Below are 16262 nucleotides of genomic sequence, written 5' to 3' on the forward strand. Positions count from 1 at the left end.
GCATCTACATTTAATAATGTTAAAGAGGTTAATTTTGTATTATTAGAATATAAACCTTACCATTTCGTGAGTGAGGGCATATTCTGAATGGCTGTATTTAAATTTCTGTCGTGTTTCAACTGGTGAAAACAGCCAAATTGCTTATCGCTGCAAATCTTAGCATGCAGCGTGTTGTTAGAAATGTGATTATAATGTAACCTGCTCACCTAATGTTTAGGGTCATAATATTTATATTATTTGCTAATTAATCACCTTATATGGAACTCTGAATCTGTGTCTCATTTCAGAGTCATCTACTGTCCACCAGAGGTCAGATTTGGGTCACGGACACATGTTTTGAGAGCCTTTCTGAATGAATGAATGAAATACGCTGTTTTCCACAAAGGCAACCCAGGGGGCTGAAATATGATTGGCTAAACTGGCAGTGGGCGAGTTAAAAGAACCAAAACAAATATGGCACATAACTCCCATATTCAAAGCAGAATATCTGACTTTAGAATTGTTTTTCATATAAGTATGTTCACTTATATCTGCAAACATATTTTGGCATTTTTATGCTTTAGAAGAGTTACATACAGCACCTTTAAATAGAACTATGAAAAAATACTGCAGTTTTAAGGGTTCAAGCTATACATTTGGGTATTTATCATTTTACTAGTTATGATAAATACAAATTTTAATCAAAATACATTCTCTTTGAATTAAAACAGTCAAAAAGATAAATTAAGAAAGAAAAAAGACACAAATATTCACATGAAAAACAAACGTTAATGTTCATTTAATATGCTCCGGACATTGTTATAATCCTGATGACTGTTTTCACCTGCAAACTGAGCTGTAATTCTGTTAAGAGCGAAATAATGATGAAACACGTTTTCAGGAGCAGAAGCTTATTCCCGCTGAATGCTGGAGCTCAGTCTCGGTCAAGGTTTTAAACCAGATTACATCCATTTAATATTGCGATCCACCAACTTTAATTGTCTTGTGGCCGTTCCTTTTCAAAGACATAGAAATGCCTTTTTGTACAAGGATGACGCATGACGATTTTTTTACATCTTTTCATCTGCAACTTGATTTCTTCTCAGCAGGAACATGAATTAAGAAGAATGCATCACATTACGAACATTGGTGGAGGAAATGGTTCTAGTGCTAGCTCAGTTTCATATGAAAGCATCTCTGACATCCTTCTGCGTGTGTTTTAAAAGCTGTCAAAAAAAGCTGCAAATCAATAAAGCAGCAATACCTAATCCACAGTATTCAGACTTCTGCATGTGGCACCATGTTCTCAGAGCGTTTGATGTTCATTGCTTTTCAAACCAGGGGAAAGATTGACTTAGAAATGATGTATAAGTCGTTTTTTAAGGTGTGAATACTTGATCAGGCCTTGCAGGATTGGTCCTGGTGTTCTGCAATATCCTGTCTTTTCATAATATATCAGTAATGATGCTTCCTTTGTGTCTGCAGCTGGTGTTATGCTTGTTCCGGAGAGGAGAACAGAGGATGGATTTGAGCTACACTTTGGGCTAAACTACCTGGGCCATTTCCTGTTAACCAACCTGTTGCTGGGTGCACTTAGGAAGACTGGCAAACCTGGCAAATGTTCCCGAATAGTTATTATGTCTTCAGCTACCCACTATGGAGGGAGATTAACTCTGGATGACTTGCAGGGAAGGTTAGAAGCTTTTATTGTTTGAAATATAATTGAGAGTCTTTTCTTGCCTCAAGCCTTTTTTTAGTGAATGAAAAGGACGAGGTGAATCTTGAAGACAAAGATTTAATCTTCACAAATGAAGTGTTGAGGCCACTGCTGAATGCATAGAGGTAAATGTGAAAGATGTTCAGCTGTGCGTGTTTTGTGCTTTTCAGTGTAGTTTTATTTTTGTGTGACTCTTTATACAAAAGTCATGCAAAATATACAACATACAAAACAAAAACTCTATTAATGATTTTTTTTTTTTAAATCATCAAATTACTTACTGTTAAATACAAGTAGGTTGATATTCTGGATAAACAGTAGTTTTCATCATTTTCATTTCGAAGCCTTTCATTTTCCACAACAATAACGATTAGTTCTAGTGGTTTTTGATTTCTTGGAAAGCAATTCAGGACAGAAACATTTCATAGTAGTTTTTACTCACATCACAAAATGTGTCTTATAATTATTTGTAAGCTTATATTTGCTTAAAATGTTGACTTTTTGACATTTTGTTTAATCATGTTTCAGTTAAAAGTAAGATGCATGTCAAATCAGAGCCCCTAGTTTTTTTGTAATTGCACGATGGCTGTATCCTCACATAATCAAAAAAAAAAAAAAAAAAAACAGTATTTTTTGCGATCCTACAAAACTCTTAAATTAAAAATAAAAAAATCTCATAAAACATCCAATTCCAAACCATATAATTAAAGTAAATGTATTTAAGTGCAATTATTTGTTTTACATGACTTATAGATGTTGCAATAATAGAGCAATGGAACAGACAGAAAAGCAAGCAGCTTACAATGATGAAAATGGGTTCAAACATGATGTCTGCTAGACGTGACCGAATTGAAGGACATTTTTTTTTTAAAAACCTGAAAATTACATTGAGCTCGTGTACATTTTGTTTCTACTGATCATTCTTGAGATGTTTCAGCAGCTTAATTGAAGTTTACCTGTGGTAAATTCAGTTGATTTAACATGATAAGGTCCCAGGGTTGATAGTGCATGTCAAAGCACAAACCAAGCATAAAGACAAAAGAATTGTCTGTAGTCTGAAGAGAGGATTGTCTCAAGGTACATGGCTGTTGAAGGATACAGAAAATTTCTCCTGCTCTGAAAGTTCCAATGAGCACAGTGGCCTCCATCATCCATAAATGGATGATGTTTTTTACAACCAGCTGGTCAGCCATTTGAGCTGAGTGATCGGGGGTGAAGGGCCCTTGTCAGGGAGGTGATCAATACCCTAGTTAGTCACTTTATTTGAGCTCCAGCACTCTGTGGAGAGAGGAGAACCTTACAGAAGGACAACCATCTGTGCAGCAATCCACCAATCAGGCCTGTATGGTAGAGTGGCCAGACGGAAGCCACTCCCTGCCTCGAATTTTTCAAAAGGCATCTAAAGGACTCTCAGACCATCAGAAACAAATTTCTCTTTGGTCTGTTGAGACTAAATTTGAACTCTCTGGAGTGAATGCCAGGTGTTATGTTTGGAAAAAACCTGGGACCGCTCATCACCAGGCTAATACCTTCCGCCAAAATATCAATGAAGTGGCTTCTCAACAACTCGTGAATATCCCTGAGTGGCCCAGCCAGAGCCCAGACCCTAAATCCTATTGAACATCTCTGAAGATATCTGAAAATGGCTTTACACCATTGCTTTTCCATCCAACCTGACAGAGCTTGAGAGGTACTGCGAAGTAGAATGGGCAAAATTCCCAAAGACAGATGTGCCAAGCTTGTGGCTTCACATTTAATAGACTTGAGGCTGTAATTGCTGCCAAAGGTGCTTCAACAAAGTATTGATCAGAGGCTGTGAATACTTTTTTCAAATTGTCGTTATGGAGTGTTGTATGTAGAATTTTGTGGAAATAAATTCATTTTATCCATTTTGGAATAAGGCTGTAACATAAAAATAATTTGGAATAAGTGAAGCGCTATAATTACTTTCCAGATGCACTGTACATGACCTTGAGAATAACTTTTTAAGCAAGAAAGATTATAAGGATAAGTATTTCATGCTGATGTATCGTATTTCTAAATAGTATTTAAGTTTGACAATAGGGCTTTCCCTTTAAAATGTAAACTGAAACAAACCGATAACCACAGAACCATGAAACAAACTAAATCAACAATTCTGTTTGAATCGTGCCACGCCTAATAAATGTTAAACTAATAAACAAATAATGACAGCACCCAAATTCCTAAATAAATGTAGATTACTTAAAAAATGTAAATCTTCTGCTGAGTTTTTGCTTCAAATTTAATTGAGAGATATTTATGTTATATTAAGCAATTGAGGAATATGTAGAAACAAACATGAGGTACGTTTTTTGCGGTTTTTGTTTTCCCAAATTCACCAATTTGTCTGCTTTTTAATCTCAAATTTCTCTCACAAGTGCCAAATGTGCCTGCTCTTTTCATGTAAATCCACTAAAGTCCACTGTCGACTGACAGACTAGCTGACCCACCAAATGACCTACCAACCGATTGATCATTCGATCCTTTCAGACACTCACCCCCTTGCCCAAACCCAATCAATAAAGTTTTCAAAAGCAATCCAGAAAAAGAAAAGAATCTCACCGTTTATTTACTTATTTATTTTATTTTTTGCCTTTTATTTTTGTTTTACCTGCTTCCTGGAACTGTTTTGTTCCAGACTTGATCCCCGTCGTTGCATTCAACTTCACTCCAATCCGCTAACATATGCGGTGATCAACTGGGCAAACTGGTAAAATTGGTCACCTGGTTGTGCGAAAAGAAACAGAAGCTATCGGCAGCGTTATACCGCCTTGTAGCATACATTCAACAGACAAGAAGCAGCCTTACATACCTCTGGCTGTATAATTCATGCTCTCCTGACATGTATGCGGGGAAACATATTCACAATGAGCCTGTGTCAGTTTTATGCATATTTTGTACTATGATGGTCGCCATTATTTTTGATAACGTCAAACCAATACGGCAAAATGATGGTGGCAAATGATGGCGGCATTTTCATTCAGCATTAACTATGACCTAACCCTTAAGTATTAGTGAATTTCTAATATTTAATTTATTAAAAGCAAGAACATTTCCCTGTCCAAAATTAAACACAGACCTTAATACAGATTTATCCATCCTGATTACACCTGCTTTACCTCTCAATATATTGCAACTATTACCCTATTTTTTTTTCCTCACGTCCATTTTTATTGCTTTTCAGTCTTGAGAGTCCTCAACCGTTACTGCAGTCATGCACTGCAGAGGCTCTCTATGGCTCAAGGACACAGTCGCTATAACATGCAGCGTGATTCAGAGCTCCATGTGTGTATTGATTGACTGAATGCTGCAAAGCCTCCTGGGAGGCAGAATGGGCCGGTTATGAGTGTTACAATAAATACTGACAAACAACAAATCTAATACAGCAAACAAGGTGCCTGCCTGCGACTGCTGATGGCTTCTCGTCATGCTGTATGTTAAGTGTGTGTGGGGGGGGGGGGTGGGGGCTTCATGCTGGGGTTTGGCACAGAAGATTCCTAATAAATATGTCCTTCAAGGTGAGAGAGAGAGGACGGGGTGGGCGCAAAGACATCTGCTGGTATAAATAACGGATAAATGAGTCAGCTGAAAGATTAGACATGGATTCTTCATTCTAGGGCATTCTAGGACTTCCAGAGTTGCATAGAAATGCAAGATTTTGAGTAAATGTCTGCTTTGTTATTGGAAGGGTCACTGTGCAAGATGCCTCTCGGCTCATTTGAAGCTGAGATGACATATACTGAAGCAGTTTGGGTGGTATTGAAATTACAGTGTTGTCGAGCATATTCTTATGAAAGTTAAATGTTAATATTGACCTTATTCTGTCATGTGAGAGCGGACGCAGCCATTGGAATCTTATTGGCTTAAATATTCCGGATCTTATTCACTTGCATTGATTTTTAGCTTTGAAATTAGCTTGTTATACTACTTGATGTTGCAAACTTGTATTTTCTTATTATAATAATAAATGTTTTATTATGTTTTTAGAGTAAGTAGTTTGACCGTTTTTTGTCGTTTGTTATTTCTAGACATTTACATCGTAGGCAAGTAAATCAAAAGTTCTAAAACATTCATAGTAAAAAGCATAATTTACATTGCAGAGTAACTCCAATGCAATATGTAAATGAGTCTGCATGTTTAAATGGTGGCAAATTCCTTCTCCTCCTTTTTCTCAAAGTCCCTTTAATGCCTCATTCAGACTAGCAGCGATTTTGTAACTGCCTGTCGCTCTGGGTGGTGACCTGCTGCAAACGCAGGTCTGTGCAGTCTGTGTAAATACAAACAGCCTCTTAGCAAGCCGAAAGAGGATCATGTGAGCTCTACTGGTGCTTTTATTGGCCGTAGCTCAAGAATGTCCCTCTTAATTTGCATAAGGTTAAAGGATTGACATGCCCACCTGGTCGCAAACGGACACTGTTGGTCAAGTTGACTGAGGTCGCCAGTGTCATGAGAAAATGAGTCCCCCCAGGTCTGCCTAGAATTGAGTCCGCCCAGGATCCTGGGTGATCCTATTGGTGCACTGTAGTTATAATAGGTATAGTTTGGAGCACATTATAAAAAATAAATAAAATATATATATATATATATATATATATATATATATATATATATATATATATATATATATATATATATATATATATATATATTATAATATTATATATATTATAATATTATATATATTATAATATATATAATAATATATATATTATATATATTATAATGTGCTCCAAACTATACCCATAGTAGCAGTAGGTAGTACTATCACCTCACAGGAAGAAGGTCGCTGGTTCGAGCCTCGGCTGGGTCAGTTCAGGGGTCAGGAGTTTGCATGTTCTCCCTGCGTTTGCGTGGGTTTCCTCTGGGTGCTCTGGTTTCCCCCACACTCTAAAGCATGCGGAAGAGGTGAATTGGGTAGGCTAAATTTTCTGTAGTGTATGACTGTAAATGAGTGTGTGTGGATGTTTCCCGGAGATGGGTTGTGGCTGGAAGGGCATCCGCTGCGTAAAAATGTGCTGGATAAGTGGGCGTTCATTCCGCTGTAGGGAATGTATTCGCCTATAAATATATATATATATATATATATATATATATATATATATATATATATATATATATATATATATATATATATATATATATATATATAAATACAGCAAAATCTCATTTATGTAATTTAAAAGAGAGTTAATTTTACATAAAACTATGTTAAGTAATGTATTTCGTTTACTGATGTACAACTAAAGGCATGTGTTGTGGCATTGAGAATTTCTCTTTCATTTATTTTAGATAGCCCAAGACATGCTACCACTTCTTATGTAAATGTATAATGTTACATATAAATTCATAAAAAACATAAAAAAGGCATCATCAAATGTTTCAATTATTTTGACTATGCATGTCTTTAACTTGTATAATAATGTAACTAATATAAAAAGTCTTGTTAAAATCTCAAGACTGAGAATAGACCATAAAAAGCACTTTTGATCAGGCATTCAACGCAGACGGTCCCTTGGGGTCCTAAGTTGATTTCACCACACCGGAAGCCGCCCGGTCCATTGAAATGAGCGGTCGCTTGCCGCTCTGCTGCTGCGAGTCGCTAGTAGTGTGAATGAGGATTAAGACAAGTCATTTCACTTGGCAGCCATCTTTGAAATGCCTCTCGGGCAGTATGCTTAGTCATTCTGTCTGAATAGGGAAACATCAAATTCTCCAAAACTTCTTGCCAAGCTTACGATTGAATTTCACATTAGGAATCACCAATAAAATTAAACATCATCTGTCTATTTAGTTTCATTTCTAAACATCCAAATCACATAAAATCTGCAGAAACTCATATCTGTTCTGAGCTCCTCCCCTTGTGTATCATCAGTCTATAGCGATCAATGATTGGCTTATTTACTGTACTAGCAAGAGGGGCTTTATTCACCATGTTGATCATTACACTTTTCCCCATTCAAAAAGATATGAGTGACATGTGTTGTGGATTCAATAGTCTTTGTTTTTCTTCTTCTTGGTTTTCTTCTACTTCTTCTTTATCAGAGTGTTTAAAGATCTAGCTGTTCAAGGACTGCATGTAAAACTTTGCAAAAGCCTGGAACAAAACATATTTTCCTTTTGAGGTCATTGTATTGTCGTGCATGTCCCTGTGGAAATAATTACATTGAAACGGTCATGTGAAAAAATTAGGACACCCTATGAAATTTCTATTTTTCCTAATCAGTATTTAATGTGTTGCAGGAATTTGGAAGACAAAACCTATATGAATCACAATATATAGCATTAACACACACACACACACACACACACACACACACACACACACACACACACACACACACACACACACACACAGAAACTGCTAATCAAGCACCTGAACTGAACATCAACAGAAGTTTTAGTTTTGAGCCTCCAGGTACAGTATGTGTTGACACAATGCCTGTCTGACAGCTAAAGCTTAGCGAAAATTGGGTCATGCAACAAAACAATGATCCCAAGCACAACAGAAAATCACACACAAAACAGCTGCAAAATAAACCACTACAAATATATGTATTTCAATCAAAGTCCAGACTTTATCCTGACAAATGCTGTGACAAGATCTGTGCAAAAATATTCCTGAATGATCTGAAATACTGAAAAGGCCATACAGAATATTATTACTTAGGTAATTACTGCTAAAATGTGATGTTGTTCATCTGAGGTTTTATTTTTTACAGTTTTTTTTTTACAATTGTTTTGCCACAAATTTCAAAACTAATGCTTAAATACAACACACAAGTCAGGGATGCTTTGTTCATTTAACTAAAATCCCCTTTTCAGTATAACACAACTAAACAGCAATATGATCCCATTTCAAAATGCAACTTACACATTACATTTGTGTAGCACGGGGAGTGACCGAGACAACTAAAGTTTGGATCCACATGCAGGTTTATTCGGAGTCAGGCAAGCAAAGGTCAACACAGGTGCAAACAGATGTATAAAGGCAGTCCAGAATCGTATTCGATATAACAAGCAAGAGGTCGGAAGGCAGGCAGCAGACAGAGAGAACTTGATAAACAAGGCGAGGTAAATACACTGGCAAACAAGACTAGAAAACGCGTTGAATTGTCACTATAACAGAAAACAAGACTTGGCAAGGGAAGTGAGTGTGTGTGCTGCTTAAATAGTGTGTGTAATCAGTCTTTCACAATCTTCTGCTGGTGCGAGTGTAATCAGTCAAAATGAGGAAGCATGCTTGTGTGTAAGCGAAGTGCGTGTATGATAGTGACTATGAGTGAGATCCAGCGATCTTAGAAGTTACGATCGCTGGAAATCGTGACAGAGCCCCCCCCTCTAAGGAGTGGCTTCCAGACACTCCTAATGCTGTTCAGGCGGGAAGTGGACCGGAGGCGAAACAGGGGGAGGGATGGAGGGTCAGGACCATGCAGCGGAGGCATACCTGATGCATGGAGCTGAGGAAGGCCTGGAGAGTGGAGCTGTGGAGGGCCTGGAGCGTGGAGCTGCAGTGGCCCTGGACCATGGAGTTGCGGAAGGCCTGGTGAGTGGAGCTGCGGAGGGCCTGGAGCGGGGAGCTGCAGAGGGCCTGGAGTGTGGAGCTGCAGTGGTCCTGGATCATGGAGTTGCGAAAGGCCTGGAGCGTGGAGCTGTGGAGGGCCTGGAGTATGGAGCTGCGGAGGGCCTGAAGGGTGGAGCTGCGGAGGGCCTGGAGGGTGGAGCTGCAGTGGCCCTGGATCATGAGGCTGTGGAAGGCCTGGAGCTGCAGTGGGCCCGAATCATGAGGCTGCGGAGAGCCTGAAGCGTGAAGCTGCGGTGGCCCTGGGTCATGAGATAGCAGTGAGTCTGGAGCATGGAGCTTTAGAGAGCCTGGGGCCTTACGTTCAGCAGATGTCGGCATGTCATGTGGACCGGGTGGATCACACAGCTTTGGCAGCTCTGTGACGACCTGCGGCCTTGGCAGCCATTCGTGGAACTCAGGTGGCGGCTTGAACCCTTTGTGTATCTCAGGTGGCAGCTCGGACCCTTCGTGTGACTCAGGCGGCGGCTCTGACCCTTCGTGTGACTCATGTGGTGGCTCTAACCCTTCGTGTGACTCAGGCTGCGGCTCTGACCCTTTATGTGACTCAGGCGGCGGCTCAGGCCTTTCGTGGCACTTAGGCTTCAGCGGCATTGACCTTTCTTGTGACTCAGGCGATGGCTCGGGCCTTTCGTGGGACTCAGGGTCCGCAGCTCTGGCGGCAGTGGCTCTGGGAGCTCTGGCAGTACTGGCAGCAGTTACTTTGGCAGTGGCAATGGCTTTGGCAGCTCTAAAAGTACTGGCGGCAGTGGCTCTGGCGGCGTCAACTGCGGCAGCTCTGGCGGCGTCGACTCTAGCAGCGTCGACTCTGGCAGCTCTAGAGGATCTGGCAGCTTTGGCAGCTCTGGAGGATCTGGCAGCTTTGGCAGTGAATGAGAATCTGGCAGTTCTGGAGGATCTGGCAGCTCTTGCAGTGACAGAGGATCTGGCAGCACTGGAGGATCTGGCAGCTTTGGTAGTGACTGAGGATCTAGCAGCTCTGGAGGATCTGGCAGCTCTGGCAGTTACAGAGGATCTGGCAGCTTTGGCAGTGACTAAGGTTCTGGCAGCTCTGGAGGATCTGGCAGCTTTGGCAGTGACTGAGGTTCTGGCAGCTCTGGAGGATCTGGTAGCTTTAGCAGTGACTGAGGATCTGGCAGCTCTGGTAGTGACAGGTGGATCTGGAAGCTCTGGAGGATCTGGCAGCTCTGGCAGTGACTGAGGATCTGGCAGCTCTGGAGGATCTGGAAGATCTGGCTGTGACAGGGGATCTGGCAGCTCTGAAGGATCTGGCAGCTCTGGCAGTGATGGAGGATCTAGCAGCTCTGTATGTGGCAGTGGCAGCTCTGGCAGTAACAGCTCTGGTGGTGGCAGCAGCTCTGGCAACTCAGATGGTGGTGGCCATTCTGTGGGCTCAGGCTTGTGATAGACTGGCGCTTACGATGTTGTGAGCTGGAGGGCTTGTTGTGGCCACTTTGTAAGCTGGAGGACTGGAGGGGGCCATCTTGTGAGCTGGAGCACTGGAGGCGGCCATCTTGTGAGCTGTAAAGAAAAAGGAAGAGCCCTTAGAAAGTATTGCATTGTCCAAAAAACAGAACGTGCCCCCCGAGAACAAACACTTAAAAGTGTGCACTTCAGCGGTTAATTTAGCCCATAAATAAAAAAAGTCATTGAGCATACAGCCTGGTAATTCAGTGGTGCTAGCGATCTCGAACACTGGATGTGGTTCTCGAGGGATTGATAACCTTGGGTTTGGCTAACCAATAAAACTCCTGGATCCAGTGTGTAGCCGAGTCTTCTGTAACATGGGGAGTGACAGAGACAACTGAAGTTTGAATCCACATGCAGGTTTATTCGGAGTCAGGCAAGCAAAGGTCAACACAGGTGCAAAAATATGTATAAAGGCAGTCCAGAATCGTAGTTGATATAACAAGCGTCGGAAGGCAGACGGCAGACAGGAAGAACTGGATAAACAAGGCGAGGTAAATACACGGGCAAACAAGACTAGAAAACATGGTGAATTGTCACTATAACAGAAAACAAGACTCAGCAAAGGAAGTGAGTGTGTGTGCTGCTTAAATAGTGTGTGTAATCAGTCTTTCACAATCTTCTGGTGGTGCGAGTGTAATCAGTCAGAATGAGGAAGCATGAGTGTGTGTGAGCGAAGTGCATGTATGAAAATGTAGTCCAGAAATGGTGGATTTGTGGTCCATGGTGATTATGAGTGAGATCCAGCGATCTTAGAAGTTACGATCACTGGAAATCGTGACAATTTGAAAGAACTGTGCATTTATTTAATTACCATGATTTAAATATCAACTAACACAAGCACTCAAAATAATAAATAACTGTTGCATTAGTCTTAATGCAAAGCTTTATGCAAACTAATGTGCAATATTACGTTTAGATGATGAAAGTTTCATGATAAATCAAATTATACCAGCTACCACAGAAGATGACCAACTGGAATACAAAATAGATTTCAACCTTATTCCATATTTATGGTTTCTTTGTACCATTTTTACAGACATTGTTTTTTTTTTTTTGTTTTTTTTTTTTTTAACATTGAATTTAAAAGAAAATGTCTGATGTATGTAGAGAGAAGAGTGTTTCTACAATTGGTTCTTATTATAGTGGGTTTGCAAACACAAACTGCACATTAATTGTCATTGACAACAGAATAGCTCAATTCAGTTTCTTTTCTCCCATGTTGTCTCTGTTCCTCAGGTTATGCTATAGTTCCCATGCTGCATATGCTCAGAGTAAGCTGGCCCTGCTGCTGCTCTCCTACCACCTGCAGGAGCAGTTGCTGGTCAGAGGAGATCCCGTGACGGTGAATGCGGTGGACCCCGGCATGGTGGACACGGCCCTCTATGACAATCTGTGCAGCCCGGCCCAGGTGGCCAAGAAGCCTTTCGCTAAACTGCTCTTCAGGGTAAGGCAAATCACATAGCCCTCTGTAAACTTCATTAGTCAGATTTACTGGAGGATAATAATTGCCCGGACATATTTGGGATGTCTTGTTTCATTTAAATAACTTGTCAAACTTTGGAAAGTCAGCCAAACTATGTCTGAGTCACCGGCATGATACTTTATTCAGACGTCTGTCTCTGCATGCTTGGCAGAAAGTTCTTGAGGATGGCTTCAGGTTCGCTTAGTGTTTTGGTAAATTTTTTTAATTATTTTATTTTTGGCTCTTTTTTACCATTTTAATTGTTAGGACAGGAAACAAGAAGAAATTAAAATAAGACTAGGCTAGACACTAAAGTGTACAACAATTATTTTAAAATGAACACTGAAAAAAAATAAAGAGAAAAAATGTTTTTAAACATTTTTAAGTCAATGTTATATCAGCATTATTTCAGCATAAATCATACATAGACATAGTTATATTTATGAGCAATATTGCCACTATCATACTCTATGATTACAAATGCATTTTTTCAGGGATATAACACATAATTGAATAAAACAGTTATGTCTGATCGAATAGAGTCATTAGATATACCCAATATAATTATATGTCAAGTTTAACCACTATAGAGACATGAATCAGAATTGATTATTCCAACAGGTGATATCTAAACCACATAATTCATCAATTTAATTGTACATATTACCTGCCTAATAGCCTAAAAACTCTTTAAAAATACATTATATGGACCAACAATATTTACCAAACTATATCTGCATTGACTCAAGGCAGCAGGCCGAGTGCCTTAGTGTACCACAAGTGATGATATATATATAGGCATATCACACTGCTACAAGTGTGATATTGTGTTATACAACAGTTCGATGGCATACTTGTTTATATAAGAAAAGAAAAGAAAATTTGGAGAGTCTCTAAATCTTTTTGTACGACTAACTACTTTTTTGTCCCATTCATTCACATCTGTAGCTGAACGTCAGAACGTCGTTACTAATTCACCAATGCCACTTTAGAGCTAGTGTTTGAATTATTCTCTAGCATATTGTCTAAAGTGATGACAAAACAGGTGATTTTGCTCACATTTTATGATAATAAAGCTGAACAGCAAGAAATATCATCAGTCTACAGAGATTTCTCTGTTGCAATCAGGAGATTACAATAATTAACCCCCAAAAAAGCCAAAGCAAATCAAACAGCAGAATACAGTGCTATGGTATAAATACAGCACTACAACATACAAAATAAAGAGATTGACTTAGAATGTCACTTACCAGTTTTATAATGATTTGATCAGCAGTAGTTTGAAGTTTACACAGGGTTTTTTCCTACTCTAAGGGCTTATTAGGTGTTCTCTGTCACCATCTTGTGGCGGAAAGTTAATCGTCTTTGCTCTGCTCAATGACAATTATTAATAAATTATAAATACTTGAAATAGGCACTATTCCTATATATAAACTGCATAGTTGCAATCCAAAACATTGTAAATACCGTCATACCGCAATATTAATTTTTTTCGATATTACCGTAGTCGCATGACTCGGTAAAACTATAGGTCTTCTGAGAAAATTTGCTCAGGCGAATGAAGCGAACGGGAGGTACCGGAAACTACAATTCCCATCAGCCCAGGCTTGGCCATAATCCCTTGCGGTCTGTTGTCGCTACAGATCCAGTAATGCGGAAATGGAGTGTGCTGCTAGTAGCGGGGATGAAAAAGAGTTGGAAAACCCTAAAGCGGGTGTTGTCGCCGCGCGCGTACTGAATAGTGGTGTTGTCGCGTGAGTTCTTATCAGCTGTGTTGTCGCGCGCGTTCTGATCAGCTGTGTTGTCGCGCGTCTACTGTAAAGCGGGGACGGAGGGTATGTCGCGTCGCGGGGGCACTTTTGATCATTTTGGAAGGGAACTTTCTATCCAAGACTAAAAAGGGCATGTGCACTGCACAGGTTGAGCCCTGTGTGTGCACGTGCCTGCAAGTTGAGGAATACGATTAATAATCAGTCATGGGGACTGCAGAAACACAGCACACTGTTCAGATTGATGCAGACATGAGATCTCTATCTCACTCATGGTTTGTCCTCTCAAGTGGTGGAAAGACAATGCACAACGTTACCCACTGCTGTCAACCTGGGCCAAGTCATATCTCTCTTGTCCCAGAAACCTCAGTCCCAAATGAGAGGTTTTTTTTCTGTTGCAGGGGACATTGTAAATACCCAGAGATACCAGCTTTTACCAGATTATATTTATATGATAATTTTCCTTTAAACCCATCTCTATCTAAGTGAGTGAGTGATTAAATGTTGAATGTGATGAGTTTTCAACACTACTAAATTGAAACTTAATTTTTTTACATGGTTTAATATTTTTTTGTTTTTAAAATTGAAGTTCCTGTTTCAAAGCTTACAGATAGATGGCTAATTTGTATGTCATTGACACTTTTGGCACTTTTTTGGAGTATTTTCATAAGTTTTGTTTTTTCCTGTAAATGATTCAATAAATACCGTACCGTGACATTCATACCGAGGTATTACCGTACCGTGAAATTCTGATACCGTTACATCCCTAATATATATATATATATATATATATATATATATATATATATATATATATATATATATATATATATATATATATATTAGCGCTGTCAAAATTAGTGCGTTAACGCATGCGATTATTTTTAAATAATAAACGCGTAAAAAAAAAATTAACGCAGTTGCAGGTTTTTTTTTTACTTTCTGTTGTGGTGGAAGTGTTGAACATGCAAGACATATGGATAAGACCAAGGAAGCACTTTTTGAAAGCAAGTTTCAGTATAAAACATTTATTCGCATCACCAGGCTCTCCAAAGTTTCATGCAATTTCAGGTGTTTCATTTTTAACTTTCGACTTCTGTTGTAAGTTGATACCGCATGTCGAACAGAAAGAAAATCCTCCGCATTTCGTGACTCGGTGTTCCTTTAAGGTAATAAAATCACTGGTTAGGCTAAACGGTAGACTTTTAATAAAAGTATAATCTTAATCATATTAAAATTGGTGTAAAAGTATTGGTGTCTTATGTAAATGTACTCAGAAGGTCTTTGGTGAAGTCGCGAGCTGTCAAAGACAGGGCATTACTCTGCCTTTCAGCATGAGCCCTCCAAGTTTAGCGTGTTTCCTCATTAAACGCAACGAAAGCGTATGCTTCGCGTTGTTGTGTCAGAATCCTTGTGAAATACAGTAATACTTTAGGATGCTTAGTTTAAGCAAATTTGATGAACGTGATCATGCGTGTTGAATCTAGGGGGAGTTGCTCCAGTATGGAAGGCCGATGGGGCCAAAACATCTGCAGCGTTGTGTGTGTGTCTGTCTCAGGCCCGTTGAGGGGTGTCTGGTGTGGAGTGAGCGACGTATCTGAGTAGGGGCGTGTGCGCGCGAGACGTACCTGAAGGACGGTGGGGGTGAGTTGCCCGCGACTACCTGAAGAGCTAGGAGGGATGTGGGGGACGACCGGTTTGCGAGAAATTATCATTCATTTGCAGGCATTTGGGAGTCTCTGTGCACTTGCGGGATACTCCTAGTCTTAGAAACTGGATGAATGTAAAGTAGGATTAAGCAAAATTGTTTCTACTCTATAACTAATGTTCTCAACTCACAGCAATAAAACTTTACAATGAGTGCAACTGTTTGTATTCTATAGTTTATTAGTATAATTTTTCATTTTCCATATCTGCAATTCGGATTTTTTTTTTTCGGATTTTTTTTTTTCGGATTTTTCAATTTGGATTTTTTTTTTTGCAGTCCACTTAGAATCCAACATGGAAATCAATGTTTTCTTTATTGGCATTGATTGTTTTGAAATTTAAATGTCATTAACAAGCCTGTGTTTTAATTTCTGTAATAAATATGGCTGTCAAGCCAGGATCTTGATGGTTTATTGTGGGTATGTTGTTTACATGAAGAAATCTGTCTTACAAGTTAAACAAAAATTCTATTACACAATTATATTTTGAAATTTAATTCTAATAAACAATTATATTTTGAATTTAAATTGTTTTTGTCTTGCGTGTACATTAATTTTA

General features: G+C 39.4%; 1 protein-coding gene across 4 annotated transcripts in view; it reads left to right on the plus strand.

The window, feature by feature from the left end:
- Window positions 1-16262, plus strand: part of dhrsx (dehydrogenase/reductase (SDR family) X-linked) — a 101722-nt gene that overhangs the window by 71949 nt on the left and 13511 nt on the right. For all 4 annotated transcript variants that reach the window (XM_073949174.1, XM_073949177.1, NM_001256719.1 and 1 more), the window contains 2 exons: window positions 1465-1672; window positions 12003-12210. In XM_073949174.1, coding sequence (XP_073805275.1) covers window positions 1465-1672; window positions 12003-12210 — 416 coding nt within the window. The remainder of the gene's footprint in view (window positions 1-1464; window positions 1673-12002; window positions 12211-16262) is intronic.

The sequence above is a fragment of the Danio rerio genome, chromosome 1, assembly GCF_049306965.1.
Source record: "Danio rerio strain Tuebingen ecotype United States chromosome 1, GRCz12tu, whole genome shotgun sequence".
NCBI lineage: Eukaryota > Metazoa > Chordata > Actinopteri > Cypriniformes > Danionidae > Danio > Danio rerio.